At 39.9% G+C, this 16,809-nt stretch overlaps 1 protein-coding gene across 4 annotated transcripts in view; it reads right to left on the reverse strand.

Annotated features, from left to right (window-relative positions):
• fcho2 (FCH and mu domain containing endocytic adaptor 2) overlaps nt 1-16,809 on the reverse strand; it is a 204,209-nt gene that overhangs the window by 51,334 nt on the left and 136,066 nt on the right. For all 4 annotated transcript variants that reach the window (XM_073048321.1, XM_073048322.1, XM_073048323.1 and 1 more), the window contains one exon: nt 15,528-15,643. In XM_073048321.1, coding sequence (XP_072904422.1) covers nt 15,528-15,643 — 116 coding nt within the window. The remainder of the gene's footprint in view (nt 1-15,527; nt 15,644-16,809) is intronic.

Genomic DNA, 16,809 nt, shown 5'->3' on the forward strand with positions numbered 1-16,809 from the left:
ACTTGCCCTGTATATTTCCTTTGCATCTACCCACTCTCATCTTAAATACATGCCCTCTGGTATTAGTCACTTCAACCCAGGGAAAATATACTGGCTATACACACTAATAATCTTACAGACCTCCATCAGATATCCCCTCAGCTTCTGCCATTCCAAAGAGAACAACCCAAGTTTGTCTATCTTCTCCTTATAGCAGATGCCCTCTAATCCAGGCAGCATCCTAGTAAACCTCTTGTGTACCTTTTCCAAAGTTTGACATTCTTCTTATTTGGAGGTGACCAGAACTGAATGCAATACTCCAGATGTGGCCTAGCTAGAGTTTTATACATCTGCAACATAACCTCCTCACTCTTGAAATCCTCAGTTGAGGCTAGTAAGCCATATGCCTTCTTTACCACCCTATCAACCTGTGTAGCCACTTTCCCAATGGTATGGATGTGGACCCTAAAATCACTCTGCACATCAACATTGTTAAGGGTCTTGCTTTTGATCTCCCAAGATGTACTACTTCATATTTGGTCAGATTAAAATGCATCTGCTGTTTCTCTACCCATATCTGCAACTGCTTAATCATGTTGTATAATTTGCCAATCTTCTAAGCTATCTACAATATCACCAATCTTTGTAATGTCTGAAATCATATTAACCTCCCCACCTGTGTTTTCAACCAGGTCATATATATGTATGAGCAGAGTGTATGGCAATGAGCTCAAGATACAGCCCTGGAGGAGCACCATTGTTGAGGATAGAAACATAGAAAATAGGTGCAGGAGTAGGCCATTCGGCCCTTCGAGCCTGCATCGCCATTCAGTATGATCATGGCTGATCATCCAACTCAGAACCCTGTACCTGCTTTCTCTCCATACCCCCTGATCCCTTTAGCCACAAGGGCCATATCTAACTTCCTCTTAAATATAGCCAATGAACCGGCTTCAACTGTTTCCTGTGGCAGAGAATTCTACAGATTCACCACTCTCTGTGTGAAGAAGTTTTTCCTCATCTCGGTCCTAAAAGGCTTCCCCTTTATCCTTAAACTGTGACCCCTTGTTCTGGACTTCCCCAACATCGGAAACAACCTTCCTGCATCTAGCCTGTCCAATCCCTTTAGAATTTTATACGTTTCAATAAGATCCCCCCTCAATCTTCTAAATTCCAGTGAGTATAAGCCTAGTCGATCCAGTCTTTCTTCATATGAAAGTCCTGCCATCCCAGGAATCAATCTGGTGAACCTTCTCTGTACTCCTTCTATGGCAAGAATGTCTTTCCTCAGATTAGGGGACCAAAACTGCACACAATATTCTAGGTGCGGTCTCACCAAGGCCTTGTACAACTGCAGTAGAACCTCCCTGCTCCTGTACTCAAAATCCTTTTGCTATGAATGCCAACATACCATTTGCAGATGATGGGAAGGGGGAGTGGTTGTGCATTCCTGATTATCTGAGGTCTGTTTGTTGGTGTTCAATACCTAGTTGCACAGTGGTGTATTTAGACTGAGTAGAAGTTTGTTCACCAAGGTCAGTAGACAATAGTGTTGAGTGCCAAAATGAAATTCAGAAACAGCAGTCAGACTTCAGACATTACAAAGATTGGTGATATTGTAGATAGTTTAGAAGATTGGCAAATGATACAACATGATATTGTTTAATTCTGAAAATGGAGAGTTCTTTGGTACAGGCATGATGCTGGCTGACTTGAAGCATGTGGAGATAGCAGCCTGGATGAGTTAATTGTTGAAGGTGTCAGTGAGATGGTGTGCACACTCCTGTGATGCTGTCCGCCCTCATGGGAGTTGAGTTGTCCTTCTCACGTCAGTGGCTGCTCACAAGCTTGCGTGGCCAGTGTTGCATTACCTCGAACTGTGCATAGAAGTTGCTTAGAATGTCAGGGAGAGGGGTGTCACTGGTACAGTGGATGTTATTTTTCCTTGCAGAGTTAGTAATGCCTTTGATGCCCAGCACATATGCTGGGGATCATTATCAGATATTTCTCATTTTTTAATGCATAGGCGATCTTTGCTCTCTTGATGCCCAAGATGAGATTTCTCCTGGCTGCTCTGAGAGCAGTTCTGTCACTGGACTTGAAGGCAGCATCCTGGCTTTTAGTAGGGAGCACACCGCTGCATTCAGCCAGGGCTTCTGGTTGAGCTGTGAGATGACCATTCTTGATGTAGGCAGTGACAGATGAGGCATATTTCTCGAGGTCTGTGACTTCTCTTTTTGCGGTGGCTTCCTTGAATATCTTCCTGTTAGTTATTCAAAACAGTACTGAAGCATACTGAACCATTAGGCCTAATTAGGCTTCATTAGGCCATGCAGTGATCTCCCTCTTGACTGGTATTTCCATTTTCAGCAGTGGTTGGCATGCTGGGATTAACATTATGGAGATGTGGTCAGATAGGCCAAGATGATGGCATAGAATGTCTGTTTGTATGAACTTGGCCCAGTCTGTTTGTTCCCCTAGTGGCTCATGTGATGTATTGGTGGAATTTTGATAAAATGGCATGCAGGTTAAGTCACCTGCAATTATGAAGATGAGCTGGATACCTGTTTTGTAGAGAGCTGATGATACTGTAAATCTCTCCCAGTGTCTTTCTGGTGTTCATATTTGGGGCAGCAGGAAATGGAGACAGCAGTGATGAACAAAACAGTAACTCCCTAAGCAGGTAATGTGGTCAGCATTTAATTGTAAGATGTTCAACTGCCCCAGAACAGTGACTGCTAACTACAGATGTGTTTGTGCACAAACCTTTGTTAATGTACACACAAATTCCACCTCCTTTGGATTTCTGACATGAGCTCCTAGATGAGCGGAATAGTCATTGCATCGAGTTGAAATGCTGAATTGGGCATTTAGTTGTTTAAACACATTTAAGTGAAAAACAGAATGTAGCAATTTCTCATTCATTCTCAGCTTCAGTAAGTCTATTTTATTTTCTAGTGAGTTGATGTTGGCCAGGGAAAGTGATGGTGCTGCTGGTCTGGTTAGGCTAGCTCTCAGTCTTGCAGTGTTTCTGCTTCCTCTCGCACAGCCTGCATCTGCTTCTTCCTCGGTTAAGCCACCTAAGCCAGGTTGCTGTAGCTGGCTCTGCTGTCTATAGAATGCCTAGTCCATTGAACACTGCTACTAACTCTTCTGCTGGCTGATAAAAGTAATTTTGTCTCAGAGCTCAGCGATGCTGTATTTGCATAGCTTTGGACAATTGAAATCCCTGACTAGAAACTTTGAAATACTATCGAAGAAGTTAAAGCTAGCACCGTTATTGGGAACCAGAGTACCCAATGTGTCTCTGCATGCCACCATCTTGCAACACGTAAGAGCTCAAAGCCTGGTGCCAGGCAAATAACATTTTCATTAATGTAAATGGACAAAGAAAATGGTTACACGAGAAAATCTGCAGATGCTGGAAATTCAAGCCACACACACAAAATGGTGGTGGCGGCAGCATCTATAGGGAGAACTGCAGTCGACGTTTCAGGTTGAAACCCATCGTCAGGACTAATGGAAGAAAGAAATAGTAAGAGATTTGAAAGTGGGAGGGGAAGGGAGAGACCCGAAATGACAGGAGGGGGAGGGATGAAGCTAAGAGCTGGGAAGTTGATTGGCAAAATGGACACAAGGCTGGAGAAGGGGGAGTATCATTGGACAGAAGGCCTTGGAAGAAAGGGGGAGGGGAGCACCAGAAAAAATGGTTATCAACTTTAGGAGAACTCACAACACTCACAGCCCCCTTTACATCAGCTGCACAGTAGTGGAATCTGCAAGCAGTTTCAAACTTCTGGGAATATACATTTCACACAATCCCTCATGGTCCCAGAACACATCCTATAGAGTCAGGAAAGCTCAACAATTCCTCTTACAAGCTGCATCACTGCATGGGGTGGAAACTGTCCAGACAGGAAGGCTCTAAAAAAGGCAGTCAAAACTGCCCAATGCATCACTGGCACCAGCCTACTCACCATCAATAATGTATATACAGAAAGGTGCCAGAAAAGGGCCAGTAGCATCACAAAGGATTTCACCCATCATGCTCATGGACTCTTTGTCCCCCTCCCATCAGGGAGGTGGCTATGTAGCATCCACACCAGAACCACCAGAATGAAAAACAGTTACTTTCCTCAAGCAGTAAAGCATTTCAACACCTCCATCTACTAACTCCAATATTACTTCATTATTTCCTCTCAGTCACCAGACAGTCCTGTGCCTCGTGTCACTTTATGGAGATACAATCAATCTATTTATATAAGCTCTTATGTATTTATACTTCTGTTTTTTTTAATTATTATGTCCTTTATCTTACTGTGTTTATTTTTAATGCTGCATTAGATCCAGAGTAATAATTATTTTGTTCTCCTTTACACTTGTGTACTGAAAATACATTAAACAGTCTTGAATCTTAAATCAGAGGTCCCAGTACAGATCACAGCAGAACACACTAGTCACAGAGTTCCAGCCACAATAAGTCCTATCAACTACTATCCTTGATCTCGGTGGTCAACCAATTCTGAATTCAAACAGACAATTCACTAAGGATCCCACGCACCTTAATCTTTATGATGAGTCTCAAAGAAGGAACTCGTCAAATGCCTTACTAAAATCTTTGTAGAGAGCATCCTCAGCTCTACAATCAATTACCATCACCTCCTTGAATTAAGTTAATATGACACATTTTGCCCCATATAAAGCCATGCTGTCTGTTCCCAATTAGACCATGGCTTTCCAAACACTCATAAATCCTATCCTTACCAGTGATTTGAGACTCACTGGTCTATAGTTTGAAGGTACTCAAAGATGATTAATAGGAACATTGTTGGCAATGCTGTTATCCCATGAAAAAGTAAACATTTCTGCAGATAAATCTCTGCTTTTGAATGGCTATTGTAGGTTACTATATTAACACACTTTGCATTGTTAGTGTTTTGTGTCAATAATGCCAAATACTTGGAACTGAAAAGTTATTTCAACATCCAGCTAGTGTATCACAAAAGGAGCAATAAATCCTGAAGGTTAAGTCCAACATCCATGCCGCAGTCATGAAATTTTCTTTGTTTGCTATTCCGTTGTACCATACAAAATACTGCAGCAATTCAAGTTGTTACTGGACACAAGGATTATTGAGTAATGATTAATCTCAAGACTGCACTGTGGAACTGCATATAGGCATGGAGTATGGAAAAAGTGAGAATGAAGATGCAACACAGAAAGCAAGATGGAAGTCAAGTGATATTTTCAAACAATGATTCAAATGCTTGGAATAAGTTACTGCAGGGGTTCCCAACTGTTTTTATGTTATTGACCAATATCATTAAACAAGGGGTCCGTGAACCCCAGGTTGGGAAGCCCTGAGTTAGAGGGACCCTGTGGTATTTACAACAGCAGGTGTCAATATTTGTGGCAATTTGTTGTGTGTTACCTTCATAAGGTGGTATTTGGCTAACATGTGTAGGGCAAAAGCAAATTAGTACAGTGTCTTTATTCTGTTTTGTCAAGAACAAATTTGAATGCAATGTCAATAACTGCAATTCCCAAGGTTGGTTGCTTACAGAAATCACTATAATCAACAGGAAGTAAGAAACTGGCGTGCTGCCTAATAGGCAATTGATGGGTGCAGATAATCATGCATCACAAATATCACACCTCTTTTCAGGGAAATCTAATGGCGATATCATCATCTCTATACACAGAAATGTCCTATTTTTTCCTATTGGCCCTCCACATCTTCCCTATCATTCAGATTATAATTTAGTCACAATTGCCATGTACAAATTAATATCTTTCTCCAATGATTATCAAAGGAATAAAAGAATTCATTGTGTCTTCTTTACTGTTTCTGAATCAATTATCTTGTAAATGACATTTACATTGTTACATTATCAATAGAAATATTCCAGTGTCTCAGAGTGTTGTGAGAAATGGGTTGGGTTGATGACTAGCAGCAAGGTGCATGATTCTGCAAGAGAGCTGCCCTCTTTTGATTCCTCTTCTTGATATTATTTGCAAATCTGAATCACGTGAACTATATTTCTAAACAAATGTTTAACATAATTAAGGTACTGCATCCAACAATTTCCCAATGCTCCAAATCAATACACAATGTTTTCGTTCCTTCATGCTTCATTGTTTGAATTTGGGAAAAACAGGTAGTCTTCGTGAATACTGAGAGAGTAATCTTTTATATTTGCCATCTTGTACTGACCTTCAATTTTAAGTGTTGTTTTAATGTTATTGGCTTTTTTCTGATGGCCTTTTTAACAATTATATTTTGCTCTGAAGCTATGCTTCAATTTGGATTTCCATTATCCAATTTTAACAACTCTTGACACATTCCTGTACAACACCCTACAGCTGATTGAGCAAGCTCCATTTTATATTCCTTTGCACAATTTGTAAAGACTATACAAATCATATATTTTAGCATTTGTTTCAGCATTATTTTCCAAAAATTTTGTTCATCCATAGCTTGTACATTTAAGAACAAAGAAAACAGGAGCAAGAGAAGATAATTTGGTCTTTTGGGCCTTTTCCACTGTTCAATATGATGGCTGATCAGCCACTTCAGTGTTCTTTTCACACTTTCTCCCCATATCCCTTCACCTCTTCGACTGTTCAAAAAAATCACTACATCAACAGGAAGCATGAAGTTGGCTTTCTGCCTGCAATATAATTGATGGATGCAGATACTCAAGTATCACGATGACAAATAGAGAATTGTTTTATGTTCAACATGCTCAGGGTGAAGAAATTACTTGTCAGCTTAGTCCAAAATAATTTACCCTGTATATTAAAGCTGTGACTATTGCTTTTTTTTCCCTTAGTCTTTTGGGAAATTTATAGTTTCTGCTGGATTTCCTTCCCCACATTCTTGGAAACTCCAGTAAATGGATCCAATTTTTCTTGATGCATGAGTCCTGCGATCAGTCTACTATACAGTGCCGAGAAAAAGTATTCACCCCCTTTGGAGGATTTCATGTTTTATTGTTTTACAACATTGAATCAATTTGGCTTTAATTTGGCTTTTTTTGACACTGATGAACAGAAAAACACGTGTCAAAGTGAAAACAGATCTCTACAAAGTGATCTTAATTAATTGACTACATAAGTATTCACTCCCTTAAATATGACATGCCAAATTATCAACGGTGCAGACAACTGGTTTTAGAAGTCACACAATTAGTTAAATGGAGATCACAGTGTTCAGTCAAGGTGATTTAATTGATTATAGTAAAATACACCCGTATCTGGAAGATGCAGCTGCGGATGAGTCAGTATCCTGGCAGAAAACTACATCATGAGGACAAAAGAACACTCCAAGCACCTCCACAAAAAGGTTATTGAAAAGCACAAGTCAGGAGATGGATACAAGAGAATTTCCAAGTGACTAAATATCGCTTGGAGTACAGTTAAATCAATCATCAAAAAAAAGAAATAAGGCACAGCTGTAAATCTGCCTGGAGCAGGATGTCCTCAAAAAACTGAGTAACTGTGCAAGAAGGGGACTAGTGAGGGAGGCCACAAAGAGACCTATGATAACTCTGGCGGAGTTCCAAGCTTCAGTGGCTGAGATGGGAGAGACGACACATACAACAACAATTGCCTGGGTGCTTCACTAGTTGCAGCTTTATGGTAGAGCTGCAGTGGCAAAGAGAAAACCACTGTTGAAAAAACTCACATGAAATCTCAGCTAGGCTTTCCCAGAAGGCACGTGGGAGACTCTGAAGTCAGGTGGAAGAAGGTTCTATTGTCTGATTAACTGAAATTGAGCTTTTTGGCCATCAGACTAAAATTGTAGTGTCCAGATGTGCAAAGCTGATAAAAGATCTATCCACACAGACTCAGGCTGTAATTGCTGCAAAGTGCATCAACTAAATACTGACTTGAAGGGGGTGAGTAATTATGCAATCAATTATTTTGTGTTTAATAACTGTAATAAATTTAGACTATTTTGTAGAAATTTGTTTTCACTTTGACATGAAAGAGTCCTTTCCTGTTGATCAGTGTCAAAAAAGCCAAATTAAATCCACTGTGATTCAATGTTGTAAAACAAAAAACATGAAAGCTTCCGGGAGGGTCAGGGGTGGAATACTTTTTATAGAAACATAGAAAATAGGTGCAGGAGTAGGTCATTTGGTCCTTCAAGCCTGCACCACCATTCAGTATGATCATGGCTGATCATCCAACTCAGAACCCTGTACCTGCTTTCTCTCCATACCCCCTGATCCCTTTAGCCACAAGGGCCATATCTAACTTCCTCTTAAATATAGCCAATGAACTGGCCTCAACTGTTTCCTGTGGCAGAGAATTCCACAGATTCACCACTCTCTGTGTGAAGAAGTTTTTCCTCATCTCGGTCCTGAAAGGCTTCCCCTTTATCCTTAAACTGTGACCCTCGTTCTGGACTTCCCCAACATCGGAAACAATCTTCCTGCATCTAGCCTGTCCAATCCCTTTAGAATTTTATATGTTCAATAAGGCACTATACGTTTGTTTTACTCCCTTTATGGCAAGAGCATCCTTCCTTATATGAGATCAAAACTAGTCAAAACTGCAGATGGTGTCACACTGAGGGCTTATACAGGTGCAGCATGAGATCTTTCTCCTGTTGTACTGAAATGAAGGGCCAATAAGCCACTTTCTATTTGCTTATTGCACCTTAATGTTTACTTCCAGTGACTGATATACAAAGAAGTCCAGGTCTCCTAACCCTTCCCTACTCTCAGGTCAATCAACATTCAGGTAATAAATTGCTTTTCTATTATTAGGAATCAAAGTGGATAAGATTTGCCCATTCATTCATCTTGCTTAAATCACAGTGAGGTCTCTTTGCATCCCCCTTGCAGCTAAAAAGTGAGCGGGGTCAGTCCGCTCATTTTGTGTGCCAAAGTTCCTGAGGTGACATCAGATTATTAGTGGGAGAGAGAGTCTAAGAAAATTGAGAAGGGGCAGTTGGCACAATTTGCATGCCACAATTCCCAAGGAGATTGTGCATAATTAGAACTTATCAAGGGGCAACGAAAAGAAGCTAGGTTTAAGTACAGCAGAAATCATATGAGTGGACCAGTGTTAAGAATGGGAGTTGAGGCTTTAGCTTATCGAGACTTCGGCGAGGTGTAGGCCATAAGTAGGAAATTTTTTTTGTTATTTATTCTTTCTATTTGCACATTTAGAACAGTGGGATGACAGGCAGGATAGTGGGATGCTCCTCTTGTGGGCTGTGGGGTGATCTCCAGTGTCCCTGCTGCATACAGTTGCATCTTCAAACAAACTGTCTTAAGGAATTGGAACTTGAACAGGATGAACTTCAGATCATTCAAGAGGCTGGGGGTTTGAGAGAGAGGACACACAGGAAGGTTCTTGCACCAAAGGTGCAGGACACAGGTATCTGGGTGACCATTAGGAGGGGGAAGGGGATAGGTAGCCAGTGCAAGAGTACCCCTGTGACTATTCCCCTCAGCAACAGGTACCACTTTAGATACCTTTGGTGGGGGTGGGGGGGGGTGTGGAGATGATCTAGCACAGGAAAACTACAGCAGTTAAGTCTCTAGCACTGAGCCTGGCTCTACAGCTCAGAAAGAAAGGTGAGAGAAGAGGTGAGCTGTAGCGATAGGGAAATCATTTGTCGGGGAACAGAAATGAGGTTCTGTAGATGAGAACGAGATCCCTGGATGGTATGTTGCCTCCCAAATGCTAGGGTCAGGCACACCTCTGACTGACACTGCAGCATTCTAAAGTGGGAAGGTGAGCAGCCAGCAGCCGTGGTCCATGTCTGTACCAATGACATGTGTAGGAGGGGTGACGAGGTCCTGCAAAGTGAGTCCATGGAAAGTGATAAGTTGGTAAGTGATGGACAGGACCTCCAGGGTTGTGAACTCAGAGTTGCTACCCAAGCCACTTGCTAATGAGGCCAGAAAAAGAAAGATCATATGGTTTTACACATGGCTAAGGAGATGGCACAGGAGGAGGCGTTTCAAATTTTTGGATCATTGGGTTCTCAAGACGAGGTGGAACCTGTACAGAAGGGATGGTTTGCACCTAAACTGGGGGCTGATGTGGGGGGGGGGGGGGGGAAACTAGATGTTGTGCAGGTGATGGGAACCAGAGTGCCAGAAAAGATAGTGGAGTGGCTGTGGAGAGAGATGTTATTAAGCCTGCATAAAAGATCAGGAAACAAAAGGTTGAGCATGGTGGAGTAACATTCTCAGCTGTGTATATATCAATGCATAGAGTAGGAAAGGCAGATGAGCTTAGGGCATGGACCAACACATGGAATTATGATATTGTAGCCATTGGTGAGACTAGGTTGTAGGAGGGATAGGAATAGCAGTTCAATGTTCCAGAGTTTATAAGGGCCGAGATGGCCTGTTTCCATGCTGTAATTGTTATATGGTTATATATGGTTATATGGTTCTTTTGTTTTAGACCTGATGAGTGGGAGGGATTAAAGAAGGAGGCGTGACATCACCAGTCAGGAATATGTAAACAGCAGTGCTCAGTCAGGAGAGACTGGATAGCTTGTCTAGCGAGGCTTCTAGGTAGAAATGAGGAATAAGAAAGGTATGACTGTGTTAATAGGATTACATTAAAGACCCAACAGCTTGCGGGATTTAGAGGAGCAAATTTGTAGAGAGATCTCAGACTGTTGCAAGAAACATAAGGTTGTGATAGTAAACATGAGGAAATCTACAGATGCTGGAAATTCAAACAACACACACAAAATGCTGGTGGAACACAGCAGGCCAGGCAGCATCTATAGGGAGAAGCGCTGTCGACGTTTTGGGCCGAGACCCTTCGTCAGGACTAACTGAAAGGAAAGATACTAAGAGAAATGCCAACAGCGCTTCTCCCTATAGATGCTGCCTGGCCTGCTGTGTTCCACCAGGTTGTGACAGCAGGTGATTTTAACTTTCCACATACAGTATTGACTGGGACTCCCATACTGTAGAACAGATGGATTGGAAATAGTTTGCCAAATGTGTTCATTCTTGAAAGTTTCTTTAATCAGTACAAAGAAGTACTAACTAGAGAGAATGCAATATTAGATCTCTTATTAGGGAATGTGACAGAAGTTTGTGTAGGAGGAACACTTTGCAGTTAGTGATCCTTAGTTTCAAGGATTTGTGTTGAAATTGTATAAAACGTTGGTGAGGCCTAATTTGGAGTGTTGTGTGCAGTTTGGTCACCTGACTACAAGAAAGACATAAATGAGATTGAAAGAATACAGAGAAAGTTTATAAGGATGTTGATGGGTCTTGAGGACCTGAGTTATAGGGAAAGATTGAATAGGTTAGAACTTTTTTCCCTGGAACATAGAAGATTGAGGGGAAATGTGATAGTGGTATACAAAATTATGAGGGGTATAAATAAGGTAAATACAAGCAGGGTTTTCCCACTGAGGTTGGGTGAGACCATAACTAGAGGTCATGGATTAAGGGTGAAAGGTGAAATGTTAAGGAGAACATGACGGGGAACTTCTTCACTCAGAGGATGATGAGTGTGTAGAAATGGGCTGTTAGTGCAAGTGGTGGATGTAGGGTTGATTTCAACATTTAAGAAAAATATGGATAGGTACATGGATGGGAGGGGTATGGCTTGCTGTGGTCTGGGTGCAGATTGATGGGACTAGGCAGATTAATGGTTTGGCACAGACTAGATGGGTTGAAGGTCCTGCTTCTGTGTTGTAGAGTTCTATAACTCTAACATTACTGTCCACTTTTAATGTACTCTGTTAATTCCCTCAGGCAAGTATTTTGTGAATGGTTAGGGAATAGCACCGATCACTGGGCAATTCACTGCCCTCTTAGAAAAAGTCACATTTATTCCTGCTCTGTTTACTGTTTACCAATGAATTCTCAATCCATGCTGAAAAATTAATTCAATCCCATGTGCACCAAATTCTTATGTAGGACCTACCATAATTTCTGGAACACACCATATCCACTAGTCTCCCTTATTATTTATTCCAGTAGTTACAGTACTGTGCACAAGTCTTAGGCACCCTAGATTTTTTTATATGGTTTCAGATGGTATGACCTACGCAGAGCCCTGATCTCAATACATTGAGGCTGTCTGGGATTACCTCGAAAGACAGAAGCAAGTAAGACACCCAAAGTCTGCAGAAGAACTGTGGTAAGTTCTCCAAGATGTTGGAAGCAACCTACCAGCTGATTTTCTCATAAAACTGCATGACAGTGTACCTTAGAGAATTGATGCGCTTTTAAAGGCAATGTGTTGTCACAACAAATATTTTTTTGATTTAGTTTATACTTTACTGCTTTATGCACATAGTAGTAAATTTTTGATACTTTTAATTTCATGATTTCTGAAAGCATCTACACTTTACAGAATTTTTTTTAAACATACCTGCAACTTTTGCACAGGGCTGTTTTACTTAAACTATCCCAATAGATTTAGTAAGCATGTTTTCCCTTTCATAAACTCTCGCTGACAATAAAATTTCAAAGTAAACAGAAAACCAAGTGTTCTGAGACAATGACATTGCAGATAGGAATTGGCTTGGAGGAAGGCTTCAGAGGGTGATAGTGAAGGGTTGCTTTTTCAGATTGTGACCAGTCATGTGCCACAAAGGTTGGTTTTGGGTACACAATTGTCCATCATCTATAATAATGACTTGGATGAGAATGTAGTTGGCATAAATATAAAGATTGTGAATAACATCAAAATTAGTGGTATAGTGAAGGTTATTTAAGGTGACAACAGGATCAAGTATAAAATTTTACAAATTGGGGAATTAAAATAGTCAGGGCTTACATAGTAAATAGGTTTTTGGAGAGCGTTGTAGAACAGAGACTGAAGGATACAAGTACAGAGTTCCCTGAAAGTGACAACACAGGTAACAGGGTGGTAAAGAAATAGAAAAGACACGTTAGTAGGTTAATTGGTACACAGGTGTAATTGGGTGGCGCAGGCTCGATGGGCCAATAAGGGCCTGTTCCCATGCTGCATCTAAATAAAATTAAATTAAAAGGATACTTGGTACACTAGCCTATATTAATCAGAACACTAAGTACCAGATTTGGGGTGCCATGTGATTTTGTGTGCAGTTTTGATTGTTTAGCCATGGGAAGGATGTACAGAAAAAAATTCAAGAGGGTATAACTGAGACTGCAGGGATTTAGTTATAAGGAGATAATGGACACTGGGTTTTTACCTCTGGAGTACAAGACTTTTTTCCTCTGGATATAAGAGGCTGAGCAATAACCTTATAGAGGTATATAAAATCATGAGGGGCATCGATAGGGTGATGGATCGCATTCTTTTACCAAGGGCAGGGGAATCTAAAATTACAGGACAAAGATTTTATGTGTAAGGGCAATCATTTAAATGGACATGAAGGACAACCTTTTTATACAGAGGGTGCAGCATCTGTGGAGCGAGATTCCAGACAAAGTTGTAAAGGCTGGTACAATTATAATGTTTAAAAGACATAAAGACATGTATATGAATAGGAAAACTTTAGATGGAAGTGGGCCAAACACACACAAATAGAACTGGCTTAGGTAAGCAACTTAGTTGGCTTTACAAGTTAAGCTAAGGGCCTGTTATCAAGATTTATAACTCTGACTTTGTGAATGGTAGCCCTAGCAACGTTACCTCTTATTAATGCTTTCTAAGTGTTATGTTAGCCCAATTAAAGTTAGAAACCTACTGTGTGCTTTGAAATTTTTCTAAATTACTTCTACAGTTCAATTTCATTTGCCTCTGCATGATTCCTGATATACACTGCAATATGTTCTTTTCTGTCTTTTGTCACCATCTATGTTCTTGCTTTGCTACTTAATACATTTTGCTAATTTACTTATAAATTTTGACTACTGCATACAGTTCTGATCATTGCTTACAATGCAAATATGACTGCACTCAAAAATTGCAGTGGGAATATATGAACATATTGTAGTATTCATAAATTGAAGCTTTGAGGAAGGACGAGATCAGAGCTGTTTTCTCTGCAACAAAAGAAGCTGCGAGAGATGTTTTTGATGGATATAAAATTATGGACAGATTTTCATAAGGATCTATTTGCATTTGCAAAAGGGGGCCAGATTTATATGACAATGAACAAAAGTCTTTTTACACAGAGTCTGATAAGGAAGAAGAGGAAAAAAAATGCTCAAACCACTTTAAAAAAAGTACTTGGATGCTTATGTGAAGACTCAGAACCAGGGTGTGGGAGGGATTCGTGGGAAGAGATGAGTGGACCAGGAAGCCATGTACAGAGTAGTCCTTGCTGAAAGAGGGAAAGATGTAGCAGGTGATGGAATTCCATTTGGAATGCTAGATGTGGAAGCAAGTGAGCTGAAAGGTGTTGACCAGGGAACTCTACTTCTGTGGTCTGTGGAGAGCTGGGGAGGAAATGAGAGCAGTTGTGCAAGAAATAGGGGAAATGCATTTAAAGGCTCTGTCAACCAAGGAAGAGAGGAAGCCACATTTCCTGAAGTAGGGGGACATTTAAGCAGACCTAGAGCTGGAAGCCTCATTTTGAGAACAGATGTGACTGAGACAGAGAAGCTGAGAGACAGGTGGAGTGGGGAGGGGTGTAGTTGAGGTTAGTGTGGGAGTTGGGGGGGGGTTATAGTAGATATCAGTGATTCATTTGTCTATGACAATTCTGATATTCCCTTGAGACATGGAAGGTGATCACTCTTCCAATTCTCTCTTACATGGTCAACAGGATTCTTCTATCATCCACCTACAATCAATGGATATTTTATTAAGTAGCTCCTGCACCCAATAAAGTGACCACTGAGTGCATGTCTGTGGTCTTCTGCTGCTGTAGCCCACCTACTTCAAGGTTTAATGTGTTGTGCATTCAGAGATGCTCTTCTGGCACCACTGTTGTAATGCTGAGTAATTTGAACTTGAGTCACCTTTCTGTCAGCTTGAAACAGTCTCGCCATTCTCCTTTGAACTCTCTCATTAACAAGGCATTTTTACACACAGAACCACTGGTCACTGGATGTTTTTCAGATTCTTGACCCATTCTTTGTAAACTCTAGAGACTGTTGTGCACAAAAATCCCAGGAGATCTGCAGTTTCTGAGATACTCAAGCCACCCCATCTGGCACCAAGGATCAGTCTACGGTCAGAGTCACTTATTCCACATCCTGATGTTTGGTCTGAACAAATGAACCTTTGACCATGTTTGTATGTCTTTATGCACTGAGGTCCTGCCACATGATTGGCTGATTAGACAGATTAGAGCAGGTGTACCTAATAAGGTGGCCACTGAATGCAAAATAAATGTAATTTATGTAGCTCATCAACCTAATAACCTGACTGAATGAAGAAGAAATTGGAATGACTATCATCACTTATTATTCCTCCTCCCTAATATCGACAAAATAAAACAAAACTGAAATGTTTGACCTAGTATTTATCTCAATACTTAAGAAATAATTTAAAAACATCTGTAATAGAAGAGAAATTATATTAATATTTTGTAAAACAAACTTTATATATGAACATTATTCTGCAATGCTAAAATGATATGTAGTATAATAAATAAAGAACCTTACAATTTCATTAATTCCGCCCAATTTTGTTGCTGAAAGCTTTGGTCTGGATGTAGGACGTGGCGGTGGCACAATCATACCTGTATTTAGTGGGGTAGTAGGTCTTGCTGGCGTTGATACTGGTGGGGAGATGGGGAGGAAGGGTAATCAGAGAGAAGAAAAAGTACAATTCCAAATGAGATATACTAATTCATAGAATGTCTAAAGATGTTGTTTCCCATGCATCCAACCATTTTTAAAGAATACTTTTACATGCAGTGAAGAGAACTGTGAAGAATGTTGCATAAAGTTGTAATCACTTAACTACGGTATATACCTTAACTTAAACCAAGTTATTTTTATAGCACTAAAAAGAAATCAAACTTACAATGAATAATAAATGAGAGTACCCTTATAAATATACATCTTTGAAAACAAGGCATATTCAGGAATCAAAACTAATCCTAATGAACAAATGCAGGTTGCAGGAAATAGTAACAAAAATCCTTCCAAACAGATCCTCACCTGGTTTCGGAGTTTTCAATATAACCTGGACATTACTTTGCTATTTTGTCAGTTTTCTAAACAATGTGGTTCACCATGTCTTGTGAATTAAGTTCAAATACTTTAGTTTAAATATTTTCATATAAGAAAATCATAATTTTTAATTTAGTACTTAAGCAACAATTGTTGCAAGTTAGATGTATTTTTGACTATTAGTCATTTCATCTCTATACAGGAATAAACACCTGTTCTCTATGTTTAAAGTTTCTCTGCAGCTGTTCTCTTTTCCATCACCTCTATTAATGTAGAATGACTGAAGCTCCAAAAATACTTTACCATTAATTGATTTGTTGGTTTCAATTATCACAAAAAAGCTATGATGTAAGATATTATGAGTAAAATAACAGAACTAAAATGTTTTATCATTTAAAAAAATCTTCTTGGTTAAAAAACATTAATAAATTTAAGACAATATGATTTGAAGGAGTGGTCTTCCCAAGCTTAAGCTTTAACCCATCAAAACAGCTCATGTATTAGCTAATCAACATAAGATGGGAGAATCTGAATATTATAATCCTTTATGCAATATATATAGTTTAATAGTGCAAGCCTTAGAGAAAGTGGAGTTTAATCTAACAATTAAAAAGCATTTTAACCTGAAGATGCAGTTATCTTTTCACTTTGATATTAGCATATTTAATTCAAATCTATTCCTTTTGCATATTCATCATCGTTGCCCAAACTGCTTACGATAAGGTCTCTATAATTGCATTTCTGATACAACCTCCAAGAGTGCAAAATA

This window comes from Hemitrygon akajei, chromosome 6 (genome assembly GCF_048418815.1).
Source record: "Hemitrygon akajei chromosome 6, sHemAka1.3, whole genome shotgun sequence".
In the NCBI taxonomy this organism is placed as follows: Eukaryota; Metazoa; Chordata; class Chondrichthyes; order Myliobatiformes; family Dasyatidae; genus Hemitrygon; species Hemitrygon akajei.